At 47.0% G+C, this 23,656-nt stretch overlaps 1 protein-coding gene across 1 annotated transcript; it reads left to right on the top strand.

Annotated features, from left to right (window-relative positions):
• Positions 1 to 1,987: 1,987 nt before the first annotated feature.
• LOC139229266 (leucine-rich repeat-containing protein 38-like) lies at positions 1,988 to 15,630 on the top strand. The gene is made up of 2 exons (XM_070860925.1): positions 1,988 to 2,651; positions 15,362 to 15,630. The coding sequence occupies exons 1-2, from the start codon at positions 2,030 to 2,032 to the stop codon at positions 15,607 to 15,609; spliced, it is 870 nt and encodes a 289-aa protein (XP_070717026.1). The 5' UTR covers positions 1,988 to 2,029; the 3' UTR covers positions 15,610 to 15,630.
• Positions 15,631 to 23,656: the final 8,026 nt, after the last annotated feature.

Here is a 23,656-nt window from a genome sequence, read left to right as displayed (position 1 = left end):
CCACCCCCACCATGGTAAGCAGCTCGGGCATATCATTCTGTGAATGGCATTGTATAAATGCCAATTGTTGTATAATGCTACATCAGACAATGACTTTACTGGGTTAATTTTTTCCCCTCGGTGTCCTGGCCCAATATTTATCACCAACCAACATCTCTAAAACAGATTACCTGGCCATTGCTGCATTGTTGTTTGTGGGATCTTGCTGTGTATGAGTTAGCTGTCACATTTCCCACATTAACAATAACTACACTTCAAATAATACATAAATGGCTGTAAATAAAGAAAAACGTTTACATTTACATAGAGCTTTTCACGACCACCACCGGACAGCTCAAAGCGCTTTACATTGAATGACGTAGTTTTGGAGTGTAGTCACTGTTGTAATGTGGGAAACGTGGCAGCCAACTTGCGCACAGCAAGCTCCCACAGACAGCAATGTGATAATGACCAGCTAAACTGTTTTTATGTTGATTGAGGGCTAAATATTGGCCAGGACACGGGGATAACTCCCCTGCTCTTCTTTGAAATAGTGCAATGGGATCTTTTACGTCCACCTGAGAGCAGATGGGGCCTCGGTTTAATGTCTCATCCAAAAGACGGCACCTCCAACAGTGCAGCACTCCCTCAGTACTGCACTGGAGTGTCAGCCTGGATTTATGTGATCAAGTCCCTGGAGAGGGATTTGAACCCACAAACTTCTAACTCAGAAGCGAGTGTACTACCCACTGAGCCATCATCATAGGTGGTCCCTCGAACGAGGATGACTTGCTTCCACGAGAGTTCATAGATGTTTCAATGAAGGACCCGATGTTCCAGTCCTGAACTCCAATTGAAGTGGTGGAAAATGCCTGTGCGTGGATCTTTTTAACGTGTGGTGACCGTTGCACATCAGCCACCACACGGGCTTGACAGAGCTAGGCCTTTATCCAGTGGCAAGGATTAACCAGGATGACTGGAGACCAGCTCTGCTGCACGGACCTTGTGCGCACACATATCGCAGTGTGGGCAGGTCCGTGCTGCCCCTGGGCCCTCGGCTCTTCTGGGCCCGTACCCTCATTCGCCGCACCTCCACCGCGACTGGATAATCTCTTGTTGGCTGGCACAGACACGATGGTATATATATGGAATCTAATACGGCCAGAGTGATCCCCTGGACTAGTTTCGATTGCCTGGATGGGTCGGAGAGGAATTTTCCCAATTTTTTTCCCCCAATTGGACTGGGGTTTTAAACCTGATTTTTTTGCCTCTCCCAGGAGATGGCATGGCTCCGGGTGGGGTGGTATGTAGAATGTTGCAATACATGGGGTATGGCAGTTGTGTCGTCTTCTGCGGCCACGCTCCGTTATTCCACATTTTCTTTTCAGTGTGAAGTGCCATATTGCTTTCAGTGCCATGTAGCTTTACTCCTTCCCTCGGCAAGTTTGGCTAGCCACAGCTGCCGTGAAAGGTGCTATAGAAATGCAAGTCTTTCTTTAAAGTTTGAATCAATATGGCAGCGCACACAGTAACAACGCTAATCACAAAAGTTCTTTATGTTCTTCATGCAGTTTTTCTTATGCTGCTAACTTTCAAAAGTACTTCGTTGGCTATAAAGCGCTTTGGGGTGCCCTGAGGTTATAAAAGGTGCTGTATATATGCGAGGCTTTAAAACATCTTTTGCGCGTGTTAAGAATGATTATTGATTATGATAGACATATCATAATGCAAAACCCTACAGTAATTATAATGCATATCAATCACGTGAGATTGCAATCTATATGGTTCATGTTATAAAGCTGGGACATTAGGATGTGCGAGTGCAGCCTTTTCTCTGTGGAATGGAAAGATCCACTCGTTTTACTGTGTTCTTTCTCCTGACGGTGACTCCCAGTTCCCTCCTCCCTGCAGCTCCCCGTGTTGGTGCTATGTGATCCAGGCACTGCTATCCGATCTCACTCACACCATGCACAGCTGTGCAGTCCCTGCATTCCCCCAGCATGTCTCCGCCAGCCCGGCGGCAGCCGCGATCCCGGTGCCCCCTTCTGCCATGCGCTCATGCCCCCCTCGGCTGTGCCTGCTGCCTCTGGTGCTGTGCCTGCTGCCGCTGGGGTCCGCCTGCCCCGAGGGCTGCCTCTGCCGGGACGCTCACACCATCGACTGCCGGGACCTGGGACTGTCCGCCCTGCCGGCCGGCGCCTTCCCCCTGCTGATCAGGAAGATCCTGCTGAGCCACAACCGCATCCGGCAGATCCCGGCGGACTTCTTCATGTACTACGGCGACCTGGTGTACCTGGACCTCAGCAACAACTCGCTGTCGTCCATCGGCGGCAGGACCTTCAGCAGCACCAAGCTCATCTACCTGGACCTGAGGCACAACAACTTCTCGCGGCTGGGCTCCGGGGCGTTCAGCTCGGCCCACCGGCTCATCATGCTGCGGCTGGGCAACAACCCCAACCTGGGCCAGGTGGACCAAGAGGCTTTCCGCAGCCTGGACGCGCTCCAAGTGCTGGAGCTGAACGACAACGCGCTGGAGGCGCTGAGCGTGGCGGCCCTCAGCTCCTTGCCGTCCCTCCGGACTGTGCGGCTGGAGGGCAACCCCTGGCTCTGCAACTGCACCTTCGCCAATCTCTTCCTCTGGCTGCGGGACAACGCCGAGGTTCTCCCCACAGGTCAGTGTGCGGTCCTGGCAACCCCTCCAGCGTAAACACGCGTCTTTCCTGATTGATCCCATCGGGGATTTTTTTTCCCCCTAGAGTAAAACCAAACATGCAGAGAAATATATATAATCAGAAATAAAAACTTGCATTTATATAGCGTCTGTCACGACCACCCGGACGTCTCGAAGCGCTTTACAGCCAATCAAGTACTTTTTGGAGTGTAGTCACTGTTGTAATGTGGGAAACGCGGCAGCCAAAAATGCGCACAGCAAGCTCCCACAAACAGCAATGTGATAATGGCCAGATAATCTGCTTTTGTTATATTGATTGAAGGGTAAATATTGGCCAGGACATCGGGGATAACTCCCCTGTTCATCTTCGAAACAGTGCAATGGGATCTTTTACGTCCACTTGAGAGAGCAGACGGGACCTCGGTTTAATGTCTCATCCGAAAGACGGCACCTCGGTTTAACATCTCATCCGAAAGACGGCACCTCGGACAGTGCAGCACTCCCTCAGCACTGGAGTGTCAGCCTAGATTTTTTGTGTTCAAGTCCCTGGAGTGGGACTTGAACCCACATCCTTCTGACTCAGAGGCGAGAGTGTTACCCACTGAGACATAATCAGGATTAAAATGTAGTCCATTTGTAGGCAGGAGTCAGTAGAAAGGCTGCAACTCATTTCTGTTTCCCTGGACTAGACCACGGTAAAATCAGCCAGGTTCTTCTCCCTATCGTTGTCTGGTGGTTCCAAGGAATAGGAGGAGGCCGTTCAGCCCCTCGAGCCTGTTCTGCCATTCAATGAGATCATGGCTGACTCCTGCTAGAAAGTGCACATGTGGGGGTCCTCAGGTGAGGACGGGATGGGGTCGAGTAACTTTGCATCTAGCCTGTCTCAGGAAGAATGACCACATGGGCGCTGTACTGGAGTCAGGAATCCGCAGCATAAGAACATAAGAAATAGGAGCAGCATTAGGCCATTCGGCCCCTCGAGCCCTTCGAGCCTGCTCCGCTATTCAATGAGATCATAGCTGATCTTCCACCTCAACTCCTGCACTATCCCCATAGCACCTTTGGAGGAGGGGAGAAAATAAATAACATTAACATAGATACTCATCAGTCGCATTGGGATTGGTAATTCCCGAATCAGCAACGGAACGGAAATTAATACTAACAGATTAATATTTACTAAAGTATTACCGTGTGCTGAGCTAGAGGTTCTGGTGGAAATCAGATTGTTATTTAAATGATTTTTTGATCGAAATATTGAAATCAATTTTGTATGTGTGTGAATGTCTGTCTGGCTTTGTGAGGTGTGGGGAGGGGGGTGGGGGGGGGGTGGGGGAGGACGGTTAGGAATGAGGAAAACTGAGATTAACTTGATCAGTCCCAGTTCCTGAGATTTTCTTTGAGGCTCCCAGCTGGCTTGGTTGGCTCAGGGTTGAATAGCTAAGCCAGAAGGTTCAGGTTAGATCCCAATTGCGTGCTGGGTTAACTCCTCTGGAGCCAGGGTAGCAGTAGGGCCGGCTCAATTGGCCTGGGCAGTCAGCACCTCTGGATTGAAGGTTAGCCAGGGTTCCTGTTCCTGATGGTTAATCACCTACTCCTGCTGTGTGTGTGTGTGTGTGTGTGTGTGTGTACAGTGGGTGAGGACACAGTCGGGCTTCACTGTGATGCCTCCCACAGTTAAACAGCCTGCTTGCTCTCATTGCCCAGGCTCACATTTAGAGATTGGCTTCAGGACATCTACCAATAGCCACGGAAATGTATCCCAGCATCTTCAGGGTTTTGAACCAGGTTCTGGTTTGTCTGCATAGCTCCGGACACATCGAGCTGTGTACTTAGTCATTAAGCCACTGACTTGTCTTCAACCTACCAGTCCAGCCTGTGAGGTCTTCAACTCAATTCAGAAAGTAAATAACAGTTCTGCCGAGTGCAGTCGCTGCTGGGTTGGCTTCTCAAGGTCTTTAGCAGTGCTTTGAAGAGGTGAGACAGAGGGTTAAAATTTAACACTTGTCCCGGTCTTAAAGTCTTATGTCCCCTTCTTTCCCACTATTCACTAGCCCATGCTGGATGTGTGTGTGTGGACATTGGCCTTCTGCCCCACACCCCTCCCCCCCTCCCAATCCACGGGCACTGACTCCTGTGGGGGTACGGCTCCGCAGTTACCAGTTCAAGTAAGGCGGTAGAATTGCCCTCAGCTAGCCTGGGTTAAGGAGGAGAAAAACATCAGCCAGAATTCCCGCTCTTGATCGCTATCCAGTGACCTGCTGGAAAGTATGTATTGGTGTCGGGCAAGAACAGGATCGGGCTAAACTGTGGTGCAATCCCCAGTCGATCAGCCTGCTAACACTCACTGTGTAGGCTCACAGTCGAAGAATGGGCATTTGGGTGAGACACTAAAGATGGCTACTGCCCACAAAACAGTACCCCAGCATCTACAGGGGGGAGTGGAGAAAATTGAAGGGGAAATGTTTCTGTTTTAAATAGATGTCAAACTGGATAAGAGAATTTGAGGCTGCACTGTGGTCCCTGATTATTAAACAATTTCTGTCTGTAATGTGCGACCCCTCAGCCCCGCCCTCCCAGCTCAGCGCTCTCCCTGGCTCTCCAAACCTTCACGCTTCTCCTGTCCTTCCCATAATAGCAAGAGGATGATGTTCTTATGAATAAAATCATATATATATATCTGGGAATGTCAGGAGAGGTTTGAAGGGCAGCATAAAGGGAGAATATTTTGGTAACATGATCTCCTTTAATGTTCTGAGATGGGATAAAATTGGAGTGGGGAGCAATTAAATCATGTTGTACTGATCGCTTACCATGATGGTTTAAAGGAATTTGGGAACAGTTACTGATGAGGGAACTTTAGAATAAAGTGAGGGAGTTAGTGATGACAGAGAGATTCTGGGGGTAAAATTGGTCAATGGCAGGCTGATAGCGAATTGACTGCCCGACTTACACTGCCCCTGAAGTCAATCAGTCGGGTATAAAATAGGCTGCCTCAAGGGGGAATCTAGAACTAGGGGGCATAGTTTCAGAATAAGGGGTTGCCCATTTAAGATGGAGATAAGGAGGAATTTCTTCTCTCAGAGGGTTGTGAATCTTCGGAATTCTCTACCCCAGAGAGCTGTGGAGGTTGAGTTATTGAATATATTCAAGGCTGAGATAGACAGAGTCTTGAACTATATAGGAGCCAAGGGTTATGGGGAACAGGCAGGAAAGTGGAGTTGAGGCCAAGATCAGATCAGCCATGATCTTATTGAATGGCGGAGCAGGCTCAAGGGGCCGAATGGCCTACTCCTGCCTCTGATTTCTTATGTTCTTACGTTCTTTCACCGAAGACTAATTTCAGCTTCTGTGTGATTCAACTAAGGGCGCCATCACAACACAATCCTGTGCTCACCTGACATCCACATTTTGTTAGCAGGAGTTTCTGGATAGCGATCAGGAGCAGGAGCCCTGGGACGCAGAGGCTATTTGTAGCAACTCCCACTGCTGCCCGAGGGAGACTAGTTAACTCAAACCAAGGTGTAATGTATTTGCTTCATGGGTTATTTTCTTAAGAATTCATAGCAACACATTGCTATTAAGAACTAGTTGGTTTATTAGCAAAGGGTAAACAATCACGCTACACATTACAGTTCATCCACCAGGCTCACCTGCCTCATCGTGGACCCCCGAACATAACTGGCTGGGGTTTTATTGAGTCTTGTGAACATCACGTGACTGGCTAAGGCACTCACAACTTAACAGCTCTACAACTATTTTGAGGTAGAACTTTAAATTGAGTGCCCCCTTATTAAAGGGGCACAAGAACTGACAAATTATCAAATAAAACTTTTTGAAACTACGGTCAAATTAAAATTTGTTTGCCGGGGGTGATGATGCACTCCAGTCCCTCCGGCACCCACCTCTCGCCGAAGGCCGTGAATTACCGGCGGACACCGCGTGCTCCATCTCCAGGGACACCCTGGCTCAAACGTAACCGTGGAAGAGAGGCAGGCAGTCGGGCTGAACGACCCCCTCGACCTCCCGCTGCCTGGGCCGGTTAATGTCAAGAGCTCTACAAACCTGTGAGCATACATTATACAAGGCAGAGAGCAAAGTCTGGTCTCTCTCAGTCTGTGGGGCTCAGCGACTCGCTGTTCTAAACAACTGAGGTGTCAGTGGGTGGACCATTACTCATCAGTTTGCAAGCACTCGCTCAGTGTGTAGCTCCCGGAGCGTACAAAGACAGCACCCTAGAATAATGAGTGGACTCTGGTCTAATATTTCCAATAACAAAGCACAGTGATGACAGCAACAGAACATTTATCTTGTCTAGACAACAGAAGTTAATGAATAATGAGGTATTAAACTGACACGTTTAGCTGAACAATTAATGGATTGATGTTTGGATGAGTGAAAATAGAGTCAATTAACTCAATGAGAGTGTACATAAGGGTATACACACAGAATACATCCTGACATTGCACTCAATGAGGAGATAAATGACATTATTATTGCTTTTTTGTGTTAGTGCAGGGCGCATGAGAACCTGACCGCTGGTGACAAAATAAACGACAAAACAACAACTTGTATTTATATAGCACCTTTGACGTAGTAAAGCGTCCCAAGGCGCTTCACAGGAGCATTATCAAACAAAATCTGACACCGAGCTATATAAGGAGATATTAGGACAGGTGACCAAAAGCTTGGTCAAAGAGGTAGGTTTTAATGAGCGTCTTAAAGGAGAGGGAGGAGTATAGAGGCAGAGAGGTTTAGGGAGGGAATTCCAGAGCTTAGGACCTAGACAGCTGAAGGCACGGCTGCCAATGGTGAAGCGATTAAAATCGGAGGTGCTCAAGAGGGCAGAATTGGAGGAGCGCAGAGATATCAAGGGTGTTATAGGGCTACAGGAGATTACAGAGATAGGGAGGGGCGAGGCCATGAAGGGATTAAAAACAAGGATGCGAATTTTGATATCGAGGCATTGCTTAACCGGAAGCCAATGTAGGTCAGCAAGCACAGGGGGATGGGTCGGTAGCTAGGGAACGGAGTCTGGTGGGGACTGAAGATGATGGCTTTAGTTGGAGTAAATTACTACTCATCCAATATTGGATGTCAGACAAGCTGCCTGACAAATCAGAGGCACTGGAGGGGTTAGGTGCTGGTGAGGTGGAGCATCAGCGTACATATGGAACCCGAGGGGCAGCATGTGGATGAGAAAAAAGACAGATACTTGGGGGACTCCAGAGTTAACAGAGTGGGTGTGGGAAGAGAAGGCATTGCAGGTGATTCTCTGGCTATGACAGGCTAGATAGGAATAGATCCAGGCGAGTGCAAACCCATCCAGCTGAGCGATAGAGTAAAGGCTTTGGAGAAGGATGGTGTGGTCAACCGTGTCAAAGGCTGCAGACAGGTCAAGAAGGGCGAGGAGGGATAATTTACCACTGTCACCGTCACAGAGGATGTCATTTGTGACTTTGATAAGGGCTCTTTTAGTGCTGTGGCAGGGCGGAAGCCTGATTGGAGCAGGTCAAGCATGGAGTTTGAAGAGGAAAGGGAGATAGCAGATGGGGAGGTAGTTTGTAAGGATAGAGGGGGTCAAGGATTTTTTTTTGAGAAAGAGGGTGATGATGGAAGATTTGAAGGGGAGGGGAACAGTACCTGAGGAGATTGAACCGTTAACAATATCAGCTAACATGGGAGCCAGGTAGGGAAGCTGGGTGGTCAGCAGTTTGGTGGGAATAGGGTCGAGGGAGCAGGAGGTGGGTCTCATAGACAAGGTGAGGTGGTGGAGGGTTTGAGGGGAGATAGGAGAGAAACTAGAGAAAGATGTGAGTTCAGGGCTAGGATGGGGGGAACCTTTGGGGAAGTTTGGCCCGGTGGGCTAGGAGATGAAAAGGAAGCGGCAGAAGCCACTGAATGGATAGTCTCAATCTTAGTGACAAAGAAATCTATGAGCTCTTTGCATTTGTTATTGGAGGTGATGGCGGAGGGGGTCAGGGGAGAAGGATTTAAGATGATCCTGCAACAGTGAGCAGTTTTGGCAGAGGACAGCAGGGCCCAATAGTACTTTATATAGTCCAACCACAACTGCCAATGAATGGCTAAATGAATTGTCCGCCATAAATGTTCAAGTCTGCATTCCTTGGACTTAAGGGAGTGGAGATGAGGGCCATACTGGGGGAATGACCAGGGTAAGAGGGAGTAGTGGTGTTAATGGGACAAGGCATCTAAGGTGGAGGTGAGATCCGCAAGATCCTGCAAATCCCCTGGGAGGACAGACACACCAACGTCAGTGTTCTCACCCAGGCCAACATCCCCAGCATCGAAGCACTGACCACACTCGACCAGCTCCATTGGGCGGGTCACATCGTCCACATGCCCCGACACAAAACTCTCTAAGCAAGCGCTTTACTTGGAACTCCTACACGGCAAGTGATCCCCAGGTGGGCAGAGGAAACGTTTCAAGAACACCCTCAAAGCCTCTTTAGTAAAGTGCAACAACCCTACCGGCACCTGGGAATTCCTGGCCCTACACCGCCCTAAGTGGAGGAAGAGCATCCTGGAGGGCACTGAGCACCTCGAGTTTCATCGTCGAGAACATGCAGAAAGCAAATGCAGGCAGCGGAAGGAGCGTGCGGCAAACCAGACTCCCCACCCACCCTTTCCTCCAACCACCGTCTGTCCCACCTGTGACAGAGACTGTAATTCCCACATTGGACTGGACAACCACCTGAGAACTCACTTTTAGAGTGGAAGCAAGTCTGTCTCGATTTCGAGGGACTCATTTAGATGAACTCATTTTTCATTTCATTCACTCCTTGTGGGATCATGCTGTGAGCAATTGACAGCCATGTTTGCCAACATAACAACAGTGATTGTATTTAAAAAGTAATTCAATGGCTGAGGACTGCTCTGTCATGTCCTGTGGGTGTGATAGGTACTATATTTGAGATGTTCAAGGTGATTAAAGGAGTTGATAGGGTAGATAGAGAGAATCTATTTCCTCTGGTTGGTGGAGTCCAAACCAAAGGGGCATAACATTAAAATTAGAGCTAGGCTGTTCAGGGATGTTGTCTGGAAGCACTTCTTTGCACAAAGAGTAGTGGAAATCTGGAACTTTCTCCCCCAAAAAGCTGTTGAGGCTGGGAGGAGCCAATTAAAAATGTTAACACTGAGATTGCTAGATTTTTGTTAGGCAAGTTTATTAAGGGATATGGAACTAAGGCGGATAGATGGAGTTAAGATACAGATCAGCCATGATGCAATTGAATGGCAAAGCAGGGGCTGTTGCTATATAAATGGGCAAACACTTTTGTAAAATATTTTATTCCCTGCAATCTTTTCCCTTCTTCTCCTTAAGGTGCTGAATCATGCTGGTGTAGAACATGCCCACTGGTCTCTGGTACTGGGTCCAAGTGACCATTCTTTCTGTGTGATGCCGAGATAGTGAGGGTCAGTTAGTTACTTGACTGTGGGGACACCAAATCCATGCCTACTCCTTTCCTCACGTGATGCCCCCTGCATGTTCTGGCAGGGGTCACTGGATAGCCATCACGAGTGGCAACCCGGACTGTTTATCCTCTCTCTCGCACCCAACCTACCAACTCAACACAGGCCTAAGCAGCCTGTATCAGTCTGCACTAGACCAAACTTTGCAGTCATTCATGAAGCCATCCAATCAGAGATGGATTAAGACACGGGCACATGCCCAGGGGTCTACAGGACGTGTGCCCAGGGGTCTGTGGGGCGTGTGCCCAGGGTTCTGTGGAGCACGTGGCCAGGGGTCTATGCGGCATGTACTCAGGGGTCAGTGGGGCATGTGGCCAGGGGTCTGCTGGGACCCCAGCCAGATATGGGGCCCGGTGATCTCCTGGGCACTGCAGCGAGCGGGAAACCTTGGACTTTGCGCATCGTGCCTGTGGTTTGCACCCGCCTCCCGGTTCTCGGAACTTCCCACAGGAAAGGTGCGACAGTTCACGCCGCCAATCCCTTCCTGCTCCCAGCCCCAGGAAGACTGCTGCATTGGTACAGTGATCTGGCTCTCTTCCTGTTGTTCTGCGGGTAAGACACTTTTGTTGTGAAGCAAAAGCGGGTATAAGTTGCATGTTGTTTTGTCGGACACAATTTTCTGGTATCTCGCTTTAAATGAAGTACGTTAATGTAGGTGTGCTGGCAGGTTAAACTGAGAATGTGGATATTCTGATTAAACTCAGTCGCGGGGACAAGCAGCCAAACACCTGTTCTAAATACACAAGGTAGTGTCTTGAACGTTCTCTTTTTTCATATTCGGTTACATATACTGTGGGGGTGTGGATAGTCCTGAAGGTACCTTTGGGCTCCCAAGAATTCTTAGGGGCTGAAATTCATCACTCACCGCCGACTGCCGCCCACTGCCACTGACATTGCTCTTCTTGATCCGCCCAGTGCCACATTTGAGGTGGCCTGGAGCAGACGGCAGGGGAGAGCTGCTGACGTCAGCGGGCGGCCAAGTGGCACAACTGAGCTCCCGCCCGCCGAGCCCAAATTGATGCGGGTGGGACTCGGCGGCAGTGGGGGTGGACCACTGGCTGGAGGCTGGTCTGTCCCCGACGGTAAGGAGGAAGAACCTGAAAAAAAAGGTAAGTGAACATTTAAAAAAAAACTCAACAGCGACTTACCTGCAGGTGGTCCCCTGGAGGTCTTCCGATAGTTTTTTTTATTGGTGATTTTTTTTCCCCAGCTCTTCGACCCTCCGTGGGCCTGACTCCATCCTCGGTGGCACTTGGGCGGCAAGCGCCTCTGCTGCCGAGAATGAGAGCTCCCGCCTGCCGCCGCCCAGATTGGCGGCGTACGTCGTCCATTTGCTGCCCGCCGACCTTCGAGGGACCTCGGCCGTGAATATCCCGCCCAAAGTACCGTCCGGTACCTCGGCAGCACTTGGGCGGGCGGAGGCCATGATGAAAATTGGCCCCTTAATCTGGATCTGCAGCTTGCGTATTCATTAACTAATCATTAAAACTAGGGCTCTCGTTGACAGATCACCAACAAAGGTGTAAGACAAGGTGACAGAGTTAATCAACGCAAATACTCCTCTTCTGTTTCGCTCTTCTGGGTGTTTGGAGCACCTAATGCTGGCAACAATGGTTTATTTTCCATTAAATGTGATTCTCCCAACCCCAGGCTTTGTGTGTTCACATTGGAAAGTATCGGGATTAGACTCGAGCAAGGATCAGTCACTGCTTGTTGGCAGATCTGCTTTCACTGAATGAGGCGTCTTTAACCCCTTAATGTACAGATGCCAGTGGAGAGAGGTTTCCCCCAGTACCTGTGCCATATTTCCAACTTACTTTTCTCCTGGTTCATATTCTCTAGAAGCAAATGAACCTGCAAATATAAATGTTTACCGAGAGACAGTGAAGTTTGCGATGATGATGTCATGCTATTGGTACTGATGGGAGATAGGTACCTGCTCAGAGAAACATAGAAACGTTGAAATTAGGTGCAGGAGCAGGTCATTCGGCCCTTCGAGCCTGCACTGCCATTCAATAAGATCATGGCTGATCATTCAACCTCAGTACCCCTTTCCTGCTTTCTCTCCATACCCCTTGATCCCTTTGGCCGTAAGGGCCATATTTGACTCCCTTTTGAATATATCTAACGAACTGGCCTCAACAGCTTTATGAGGTAGAGAATTCCACAGGTTAATAACTCTCTGAGTGAAGAAGTTTCTCCTCATCTCGGTCCTAAATGGCTTACCCCTTATTCTTAGACTGTGACCCCTGGTTCTCGAACTCCCCAGCAAAGGGAACATTCTTCCTGCCTCTAACCTGTTCAATCCCGTCAGAATTTTATATGTTTCTATGAGATCCCCTAAACTCCAGTGGATACAAGCCCAGTTGATCCAGTCTCTCTTCATATGTCAGTCCTGCCATCCCAGGAATCAATCTGGTGAACCTTTGCTGCTAGCCCTCAATAGCAAGAACGTCCTTCCTCAGATTAGGGGACCAAAACTAAACACAATATTCCAGGTGTGGCCTCACCAAGGCTCTGTACAACTGCAGTAAGACCTCCCTGCTCCTATTCTCAAATCCTCTAACTATGAAGGCCAACATGCCATTTGCCTTCTTCACCTTCAATGACTGATGTACCATGACACCCAGGTCTCGTTGCACCTCCCCTTTTCCTAATCTGTCACCATTCAGATAATATTCTGCCTTCGTGTTTTTGCCACCAAAGTAGATAACCTCACATTTATCTATATTATACTGCATCTGCCATGCATGTGCCCACTCAGCTAACCTGTCCAAGTCACCCTGCAGTCTCTTAGAATCCTCCTCAGAGCTCACACCGCCACCCAGCTTAGTGTCATCTGCAATCTTGGAGATATTACATTCAATTCCTTCATGTAAATCATTGATGTATATTGTAAATAGCTGGGGTCCCAGCACTGAACCCTGCGGCACCCCACTGGTCACTGCCTGCCATTCTGAAAAGGACCCGTTTATTCCGACTCTCTGCTTCCTGTCTGCCAACCAGTTCTCTATCCACATCAATACATTACCCCCAATACCATGTGCTTTAATTTTGCACACTAATCTCTTGTGTTCGACCTTGTCAAAAGCCTTTTGAAAGTCCAAATACACCACATCCACTGGTTCTCCCTTGTCCACTCTACTAGTTACATCCTCAAAAAATTCTAGAAGATTTGTCAAGCATGATTTCCCTTTCATAAATACATGCTGACTTGGACCGATCCTGTCATTGCTTTCCAAATGTGCTGCTATTTCATCTTTAATAATTGATTCCAACATTTTCCCCACCACCGATGTCAGGCTAACCGGTCTATAATTCCCCATTTTCTCTTTCCCTCCTTTCTTAAAAAGTGGTGTTACATTAGCTGCCCTCCAGTCCATAGGAACTGATCCAGATTCAATAGAATGTTGGAAAATGATCACCAATGCATCCACTATTTCTAGGGCCACTTCCTTAAGTACTCTGGGATGCAGCCTATCAGGCCCTAGGGATTTATCGGACTTCAATCCCATCAATTTCCCTAACACAATTTCCTGACTAATAAGGATTTCCTTCAGTTACTCCTTTTCGCTAGACCCTCGAACCCATAGTATTTCCGGAAGGTTGTTTGTGTCTTCCTTAGTGAAGACAGATCCAAAGTATTTGTTCAATTGGTCTGCCATTTCTTTCTTCCCCATTATAAATTCACCTGATTCTGTTTGCAAAGGACCTACGCTGGTCTTCACTAATCTTTTTCTCTTCACATATCTATAGAAGCTTTTGCAGTCAGTTTTTATGTTCCCTGCAAGCTTCCTCTCACACTTTATTTCCCCCTCCTAATTAGACCCTTTGTCCTCCTCTGCTGAATTCTAAATTTCTCCCAGTCCTCAGGTTTGCTGCTTTTGCTCGCCAATTTATATGCCTCTTCCTTGGATTTAACACTATTCCTAATTTCCCTTGTTAGCCACGGTTGAGCCACCTTCCCCTTTTTATTTTTACTCCAGACAGGGATGTACAATTGTTGTAGCTCATCCATGTAATCTACAAATGTCTGCCATTGCCTATCCACTGTCAATCCTTTAAGTATCATTTGCCAGTCTATCCTAGCCAATTCACGTCTCATAACATCGAAGTTACCTTTCCTTAAGTTCAGGACCCTAGTCTCTGAATTAACACTGTCACTCTCCATCTTAATAAAGAATTCTACCATATTATGGTCACTCTTCCCCAGATGGCCTCGCACAACAAGATTGCTAATTAGTCCTCTCTCATTACACAACACCCAGTCTAGGATGGCCAGCTCTCTAGTTGGTTCCTCGACATATTGGTATAGAAAGCCATCCCTAATGCACTCCAAGAAATCCTCCTCCAGCACATTGCTACCAACTTGGTTAACCCAATCTATATGTAGAAATGCAGAGTTCACTGGCTTGAGTTATACTCTCAGTTCTACTTTGCCAGCATTAAGCAGTGAGATTCCCTGGAACACTGCACCAGGACTGTATATATAATCCCGAACAATGCAGAATGGCGTGGAAGTTAAACACAAGCCAAGCTCGTTGGTTCTATCGGCCTTCAGATGGCAATCTGATTATCAATGCACCAAGATCAGAGCTGGTTGAACTTTGAATGTTACCAACTGTAATGTATGCATCTGTGAGTATGATCACAGGTTGGCTGAGCTGTCGAGTTGTGAGTGGCTTAGCCAGTCATGTGATATTCACAAGACTCAATAAAACCTCAGCCAGTTGTGTTCAGGGGGTCCACGGTAAGGCAGGTGGTTGTGAGCCTGGTGGATGAACTGGTAATGTGTGGTATAATTGTTAAACCTTTGCTAATAAACCAACTAGTTCTTAATAGCAATATGTTGCTATGAATTCTTAAGCAAAGAACCCATGAAGCAAATACATTACACTAACCATCCCCTATCCTGTCCTTTCCTGGGATGGTTTCACACATTATTGGCCAATTAAAGTGACAAATGTCAATTTCCCATTTGATTTGGTCCCCATGTCCTCTTCTCAAGAAGACACAAGGGTGTAAATGCTGTGATTGTTTCTTGAAAGTCCAGCGGGGGGGTGCGGGAGGGGTGGGGGATGGGTCAGAAAAGATGCGTGGGACCAAGATACACCAGCCCAGACACTTCTGAAGGGTCAAAGGATTGAGGGCCGGGTTTGATGGATCTGGTTTGTAGCCTTCTGCTTGCTATATAAAAATATTTATGTTCATTTCTTCAAGGCTTCGATGCAATCCAGTGCTCCTTGCCCAGGGATATGAGGAAGATCACACTCAACGAGTTATCGGACAACAGCTTCAGTGAGTGCGAGTTCACCCTGACTCTGACAGACTACATGATTATCTTTTTCTCTGGGGTTTGTGTCTCCATCACTGCCATTACAACAAGCTTCTTCTTGGCCAATGTAGTTCAATGTTTCCAGAGACTGGGATTATTCAATGAAAGTGATGATGATGATGACGATAATTAATAGCAAGAAACAGACACCAAAAGAACACTATAAATCATTTTTTCCTATATTTTTCAATTGCAAAGACATGTTTTTACTGAAACATAAAGTTGCATATTATGATGTAATATATTAACTAGTAAGATATATGCCGCTGTTGGTAAAAATGAAAATATTAAAAAGATTTTGTTTTTCTAATTCAGGTTTGTGAGGCCCATTGAGGTTGTTATATTTGCTTGAACATAGGGACAGGCCATTCAGCCCCTCGAGCCTGTTCCTCCATTCAATTAGATTGTGGCTGATCTGTATCTGAACTCCATCTACCTGCCTTGGTTCTAGGTAATCGAGGGAATTTCTGGTTAAAACTGGTTCTTTCATCTCCAGGATTTTATACACATTTGTAGGCCTGGCATGAAATTTCTCACAGTGAAGCAGAAGCCAACAAAGTGTACACAAGACCTTCAATCTGTTATAGATGGGCACATTTTACCGGGGCTTCTCGGGTGAGGGAATCCAACACTCCAAGTACCCAAAGGTCATCTCCCTGAATGTGCACTCTCGGTTGATTTTCATCACTGGCGCAGGTCGGGCGAGCGATGGCTGGGAGACTGCTCCACCCACTCGATGATGTCAGCGAGAGGCCTGATTGATTTTGTTGGTCAGGCCTCACTTAAATACACGAGGCGAGCTGCCAGTGCTAATTACGTTACATGTAGAGACGAGAGAAACTGGGGTTGTTCTCCTTAGGGCAGAGAAAGTTAAGGGGAGATTTGATAGAGTAGTTCAAAATCATGAGGGAATTTGATAGAGTAAGTACAGAGAAATTGTTTTCAATGGTAGAAAGTTCGGTAATCAGAGGACACAGATTTAAGGTAATTGGCAAAATAACCAGAGGCAACATGAGAAACATTTTATTCACAGTGAGTTATGATCTGGAATGCGCTGCTTGAAAGGGTGGTGGAGGCAAATTCAATTATAACTTTCAAAAGGGAATTGGGTAAATACTTAAAGTGGAAACATTTGCTATGGGGAAAGAGCAGGGGAGTGGGATTAAATGGATAGTTCTTTCAAAGATCCAGCACAGGAATGATGGGCTGAATGGCCTCCTTCAGTGCTGTATCATTCTATGATTCTATCATTGCGCTGCTTATTTTGGTGGGTGGAAAATAAGGTGGGTCTGTTGTCACTTAAAGGTAGCCTGCAGCTCTTAAACCCAAGGTGCACTTTTCAAACGTGGTCAGTGGTCAATGCATTATGGGTAGAATGACATTGATAAGGGCATCCCAATTCTCAGATACAGCCATGAAGGTTCACATGGTTCAAGTAGTGGAAGTCATCTTTCCTTCAGATGGGCGATTTGTGGCCTGGCAAATTAGTTAACAGGCATGGAGAGAGGTCACCGACTCAAAGGTGAGAGTGCCACCACTGACCCAAGACTGATACCTTCTGATTTAACCTCTTCCAACTGATGGGCTAATCATTATCTGAAGAAGCCTCTGCTTTGATGCCAACAATCGTAATTATTGCTATTCAGCCACTCTGAAGGAGTCGTGAGGGTGCAGACTTGCTTTCACCCTGAGAGAAGGTAGCATGTTCCATTCCCAAACCATTCAACAGGGCACGTACTAACCCACTCTAAATCTTCTTGCATACTAGCCCCATGAAGGCTCTGGGCTCCACCAACCCCTCTGCCTTGGACAGGCAGCGAGACTGAATGGGTGGGGGCTTCAGACGCATCATAGATGTCCTGCAGTCTGCTCTCCCATGGATCAGTGGGATCGGCGAGCAGGTCAATGCCAGCAGCGTAGCTCCCAGAAGCTGGCAGCAAAGCTAGAAGAAATTTAATGAGCTTACCAGGCCAGCCAAAGTTAGACTCTTCACACCTCTCATTCTCAGTACAGCCCTGCAATACTTTAGCCCCAACTCTTCCGATCCTTGTCTCCTTCGCTTCCCAAGCCCCTCCTGTAATTACAATGGGACACATTTCTGCACCTCCTTCTGCTTCCACTCAAACACTGCTGCTGCCCTCACAACAGCTTCGCGCTTTTGCCCACAGTTGCTGTTTCTACCTGTCAGCATGCACATGGTGCTGAGCTGCCTCAAACATCTTCAAAACCATTCAAGAGGGCACGTACTAACCCACTCTAAATCTTCTTGCATACTAGCCCCATGAAGGCTCTGGGCTCCACCAACCCCTCCGCCTGGGACAGGCAGCGAGACCGAATGGCTGGGGGCTTCAGCCGCATCATAGATGTCCTGCAGTCTGCTCTCCCATGGATCAGTGGGATCGGTGAGCTGCCGCTTGATAGCAGGGGGTGGCCATGCAACGGGAATGGAACATGCTACCTTCTCTCAGGGTGAAAGCATGTCTGCACCCTCACGACTCCTTCAGAGTGGCTGAATAGCAATAATTATGATTGCTGGCATCAAAGCAGAGGCTTCTTCGGATAATGATTAGCCCATCAGTTGGAAGAGGTTAAATCAGAAGGTATCAGTCTTGGGTCAGTGGTGGTACTCTCACCTTTGAGTCAGAAGGTCATGAGTTCCAGCTCCACTCTGCTGCCCATGCCACAGCCCGCCAGGTTTTACTTTCCTTTGACTTCAGTGGAAAGTAAAATCGTGCAGTCGCTCCGATCCGTCCGTTTCCTGCCGGGTTATAATGACCCCCTTGAGCCCATAATGCAGGCTAACACTTTAGTGCAGGAATGAGGAAGTGCTGCACCATTAGAGGTGCCATCTTTCAGATGAGACATTAAACCTAGGTCTCATCCGTCCTCTTAGACAAACCGAAAAGATTGACAGAAGTGTGACAGACCTCTCCCAGTGCCCTGGTCAACATTTATCCCTCTCATTACTGTTTGTGGGGCCTTGTTCTTCGCAAATTGCCTGTGACATTTCCTACGTGACAATGCAAAGGTACTAAATTGACTATGACGAACTTTGGGACACCCCGAAGTCACGAAAGGCACTATATAAATGCAAGTTCTTTCTTTAAAAGCAACATGGGTATTGATTGATAATTCTTATTACCATCGATTACTTTATTTTTGCTAATTTTATCCTTTCCTCCTCTCCTGAATGTGTTAAGTCACATCAGGGTAGTCATGCCTGGAAGGTCCATAGAATCTCCTAGTGGATGGCCACACAGAGTCTTGGCAGCACTTTTGGAGCAGGCCGACTATCCGGCATTAAGCAGGCAGCTTATTTCATCTATGTGAAGGAAGGGAATTAACTTAAATTCAAGTTCACACATCAGAATTTTCTAACTCATTCGAGCCAGAAGAAATTCAAACAGTGAATCTTTATGACCTCATCAGCTTAGCAATAAGAAATGTCCTATTATGATGTTAGTTGCTTAGCAACAAAGTGTATCCAATTATGACATTTATTGGCTTAGCAACAAGGATTATTATATTATGACATCAGTTATTTAACAAGATTTATCGTGTTGCGTCATCATTGACTTAATAATGGAGAGTATTTCATTATGACATCAGTTGTTTCGTGACAAGGGAATCCTGTTGGCTTAATACTGAAGTATTCCATTCTGACATCAGTTACACGGCAATAGAAAGTACCATTAGTATAATATCAAAGGTTTACTAGTTCAGATCTCATTACGACCTGGCAGGTTTCCTTATCTTTAACTTCTCAAGTGCTCTTGGGACGCCTGATAAGGTGCAGATTGAAATGAAAAATGTCCAATTATTCGCTTAGGTCCAGCTCCAGCTCCAGCTCCAGATATCATTTAGATCATTTTTTCCCCTCAAAAATATCTTCCCCTTCATTAGCTAAAGACATTGAGATACAGTTACGTTGGTGTACAGTTCCATGGATGCCACCCATCCTCCTCTACGTGCCCAAGTAACCATCTTTTATGTGTGAACCTGGATGCTGGGTATTGGCAGTCCATTTGATCATGGACGTCATCATAGCCAAGTCTGATTCTGCCATCATCCGATGTCAACACACTCACAATTCCAACAGGAATCACTGGGTTGAAATCAGAGGTGTAAATCCTGGCTTAAATCTTCCACATTTGGATGTTGGGGTTCAACTCTATTGTGGCTGGACCTCTGCCTGCTGCAGAGATACAGCCCTGATTCTGTCCGACCTCCTGATCCCTTGGGGTCATTACCATGGTAGAGGCAGGCTCCAGAGCTGTGCTGTGGTAGGCTTCCGAGGTTGGCCGCGGAGCTGTGGTGTGAGCAGCCTGCCTGAGAAACGGCCAAAATATTTCTCCTGGGCAGTCAATCCCTCTTTGTTGTGCCTAGAAATGAAGAAGAAAATCTTCCCAAATGTCTTCAGGAGAGTAGAGGAGAAAATTAAAAGGAAGGGAGCCACATGTGTAACAAGACTATATGCACATTAAAATGGAGTGGACAGTATTTAGTTAACTGGATCAACACCCAAACGAGGATATAAATACTTAAAGAACTTGCATTTATATAGCTCCTTCCACATATTCAGGACATCCTAATGTGCTTTACAACCAACAAAGTACTTTTGAAGTGTAGTCACTGTCGATCTGAGACTTACATGGCAGCCCCACAGCCAGGTTCTACAAAGAGAAATGGGATGAACGATCAGTTAATCTACTCTCGGTGATGTGGTTGAGGGAGAAATGTTGGCCAGAACACTGGGACATTCCCTACTTTTCTTCAAATAGTGCAGGGGGATCGTTTAAGTCCATCTGAACAGGCGAACAAGATCTTGGTGCGACATCTCATCGAAAAGGCAATGCAGCATTCATTTGGTACTGATTTGAAATGTCAGCCTGGATTACGTGCTTACGTGCTGGAATGGGGGTTGAACCTACAACCTTCTAATGCAAAGGTGAGAGAGTATGACCAACTAGAATCATAAAATCATAGAATAGTACAGCAAGGAAAGAGGCTCTCCAGTTAGTCCCACTCCCTCATTTCCCTGCAATTGTGTTCTCTTTCAAGTATGTATCCAATTCCCTTTTAAGCCAACTGCTACTAGTCACTTAAGACTATTGTATAGAAAAGACCATCAATAGTATCTGAGATACTTCAACTTGACAGAACCCGTACCTTGTATTTGATAGGCAGTGGAAGCAGATTCAATAGTAACGTTCTAAAGGGAATTGGATCCATACTTGAAAAGAAAAAAAAGTGTAGGGCTATGGGGAAAGAGCAGGAGAGTGGGACTAATTGGATAGCTCAACCACAGAGACTGTGCAGGCACGATGGGCCGAATGGCCTGTTTCTGTGCTGTACAAGTCTATGATTTTGTTGTTTACATCCAGGGACATTAATCATGGATGTAAACAACAAATTAAATGGTGATTTTTCCATTCTGTATGTTGAGGCAGTAAATGAGAGAAGACGGCTGGGAATGTGATCTCACTGAGATAATCATATAAATAATTTCACAGATCGGCTGGGAGTTGATTTACACCTGATTGCTTGTGAAATTCAAGAGAAGATCTGGGTGTAATTTCCAATATGATCGAGGAATTGAGGCTTAACATTGCTGGTTAGCCTACTCATATGGTAATCCGAGCTCCAAATTAATTCGTGTCTGAGGTCAGAAATAACTCTTATGTGTAAGTACCAGGGCACAACAGTTGTAGGTGAAACGAAATCACTTAAACAGAAGGAAACAGAAACGACAAGAGTATGTATGTTGTGTGTAATTAGTCACTCTGGCACTCCATGCTGAGACAACAGAGTAATCAGATACACAAACCGAACATTGCGGATACTGGAAATCTGAAATAAAAGCAGAAAATGCTGGAAACACTCAGCAGGTCAGGCAGCATCTGTGAAGAGGGAAACAGAGTTAACGTTTTAGGGCGGTGACCTTTTGTCAGACCTGGAAGATGTTAGAGATTCAACAGGGAAAGGAGGGAATGGGAAAGAACGAAAGGGAAGGTCTGTGATACAGTGGAGGGTTGGAGTAAATGACAAAAGGGATGATGGTACAAGGCAAAAGAGGGTGGTAATGGGACAATAGATGGGTCTAGAGGAGCTGTACTGGCAACAGCAGAACCATTAACCATACCTGCTGTCTGAAAAAATGGGAACCGTGGTGATGATCAGAACTCGATGTTGAGGCCAGAAGGTTGGAAAGTGTCGAATTGAAAGTTGAGATGCTGTTCCTCGAACTTGTGTTGAGCTCCATTGGCACAGTGTAGGAGGCTGAGGACTGAATAGGAGTGGGATGGAGAATTTCAGTAACAAGCGGCCGGAAGCTCAGACTCAGGCTTGCGGACTGAGCGGAGGTGCAAGGAGGAGGGGACATGTCACTGGGCACCTGTTCACCCACACTCGCTCCGGATTTGCTAAAAATTCAATGGCGCAGCAGTGAAAAGCCGAGGCCTAGAGTTTGAATAACTGTGGAATGAAAGAAAGCAACTCACCCACCGAGCCTGCTCTTCCCCAGCCCCTGTACAGTTTGTCCTTTCATGGGCTCTACCCCACCCATTTAATGTCTTCAGAGGAAGTAATGTACAAATACAAAGAGAATCAAGGAAAACTCCCACTTATCCATCCTTATATCTCCCTTAGCTGAAAGAATGAAAGTTGACATTTTAGAAACTTCCAGTTCAGCCAAGTCCATAGACAGTTGAAGAGGGAAAGAGATTAGATTCCAACCTATTGGGGTGGAGTGTAGAATGTTTCAGTTTAAGGGGTGTCGCAGCTGTGTGGGACGGAATAATTGGGCTGGGTGCTCTTTACTTTTCCGCCATTGTTCATTGTTCATAGGTTTATATGTGAGTCACTGGAGTGCTTCATCACCCTCAGGCGCCAAGAGACTGTGGAGGGACATGATCGGGGTCCAGGAGGGGTGTGAGTTCAGGGCCAGTGGCCCAGGGGCAGCACGGGCCAGCCCACACTGCGATATGTGTGCGCGCTATGTCTGTGCAGCAGAGCAGGTCTCCAGCCGTCTTGGGTAATCCTTGCCACTGGACCAAGACCTAGCTCTGTCAAGCCCGTGTGGTGGCTGGTGTGCAACGGTCACCACACGTTAAAAAAACCCCACGCACATGCACCTTCCACCCTTCAACATGTAGTTCGGGATCTGGAATATTAGGTCCTTCATTGAAACACCTGTGAACTCATCCTTTTTCGACGTGGAAGCAAATCATCCTCATTTCGAGGGACTGCCTATGATGATGATGATATGTAACCTTCAGGGCTGCTGACTGAGGCTGTGCAGCTCTTTGTCGGCCGGCGCGGACACGATGGGCCAAAATGGCCTCCTTCTGTGCTGTAAATTTCTATGTTTCTATAATGCAGTTCTGGGTATCCGTTATTCTATATATAAACCACACAATCCCTTCAATTAGATTCAAATCTATAACTCACTCCTGAATATCCATTATTCTATCTTTAAACCATCCAACACCTTGGATTAGATTCCAATCTGAGTGTCTGTTATTCTCTATATAAACCATCTGAACATCTCAGTCAGATTCCAGCCAGTAACTCACTCCCAGGTATCCATTGTTCTATATGTAAATTGCCTGGTCATGTCGATCTCAGCCACTGTGCCAACAGTTAGCCTCAGATCCCAGTGACCAGGGAGTGGACAATCAGCCGGGAATTCTCTCCTGATCGCTGGCCAGCGATCCTTGCTGCAAAGTGTGCCTGTGCAGACTCTGGCTGAGGACAGAATGGGGTTTGACTATGATGCTCCCCGTGATGCAATAGTTTGCCAACACTTACTTCCTTGGCTCGTATGTGAAGAACGACCACTTCCGCAAGGTGCCGGGGTATTCCTGTGCCTGTGGTTCCAACACCTGCAGCACCCGCAGGAAAGGAGGGGAGAAATGGGAAAGTAAAATGTGCAGTCCAGGTTAGGCATAGGAGTGGCTGATTGAACATTTGAGCAAACTGCTGCATAATTCAAGGGTCCATCTGGGGCAAATAAGTTAAATTTTTACACAGAACGAGATGACCTGTAAATCGCTCCACAGTCTCCGTTCTGCTATCGGAAAGAACTGAGAGCAGCTCGATGGCATGTATGAAGGGCGGGATGACATATGTACTCTCAGTGCCAATGACAGCCGCATGATAAACCTTTTCATGTCATGCAC

The sequence above is a fragment of the Pristiophorus japonicus genome, chromosome 18 (assembly GCF_044704955.1).
Source record: "Pristiophorus japonicus isolate sPriJap1 chromosome 18, sPriJap1.hap1, whole genome shotgun sequence".
NCBI classification, from domain to species: domain Eukaryota; kingdom Metazoa; phylum Chordata; class Chondrichthyes; family Pristiophoridae; genus Pristiophorus; species Pristiophorus japonicus.
Note: the sequence above shows the minus strand (reverse complement) of the source record. Positions and strands in the feature narration are given on the sequence as shown.

Bases quoted from the DNA above. Each gene is read 5' to 3' on its own strand.
- LOC139229266 (XM_070860925.1), top strand. From the start codon at position 2,030: ATGCGCTCATGCCCCCCTCGGCTGTGCCTGCTGCCTCTGGTGCTGTGC. The intron at 2,652-15,361 runs GTCAGTGTGCGG...CATTTCTTCAAG, and splicing joins CGCCGAGGTTCTCCCCACAG to GCTTCGATGCAATCCAGTGC.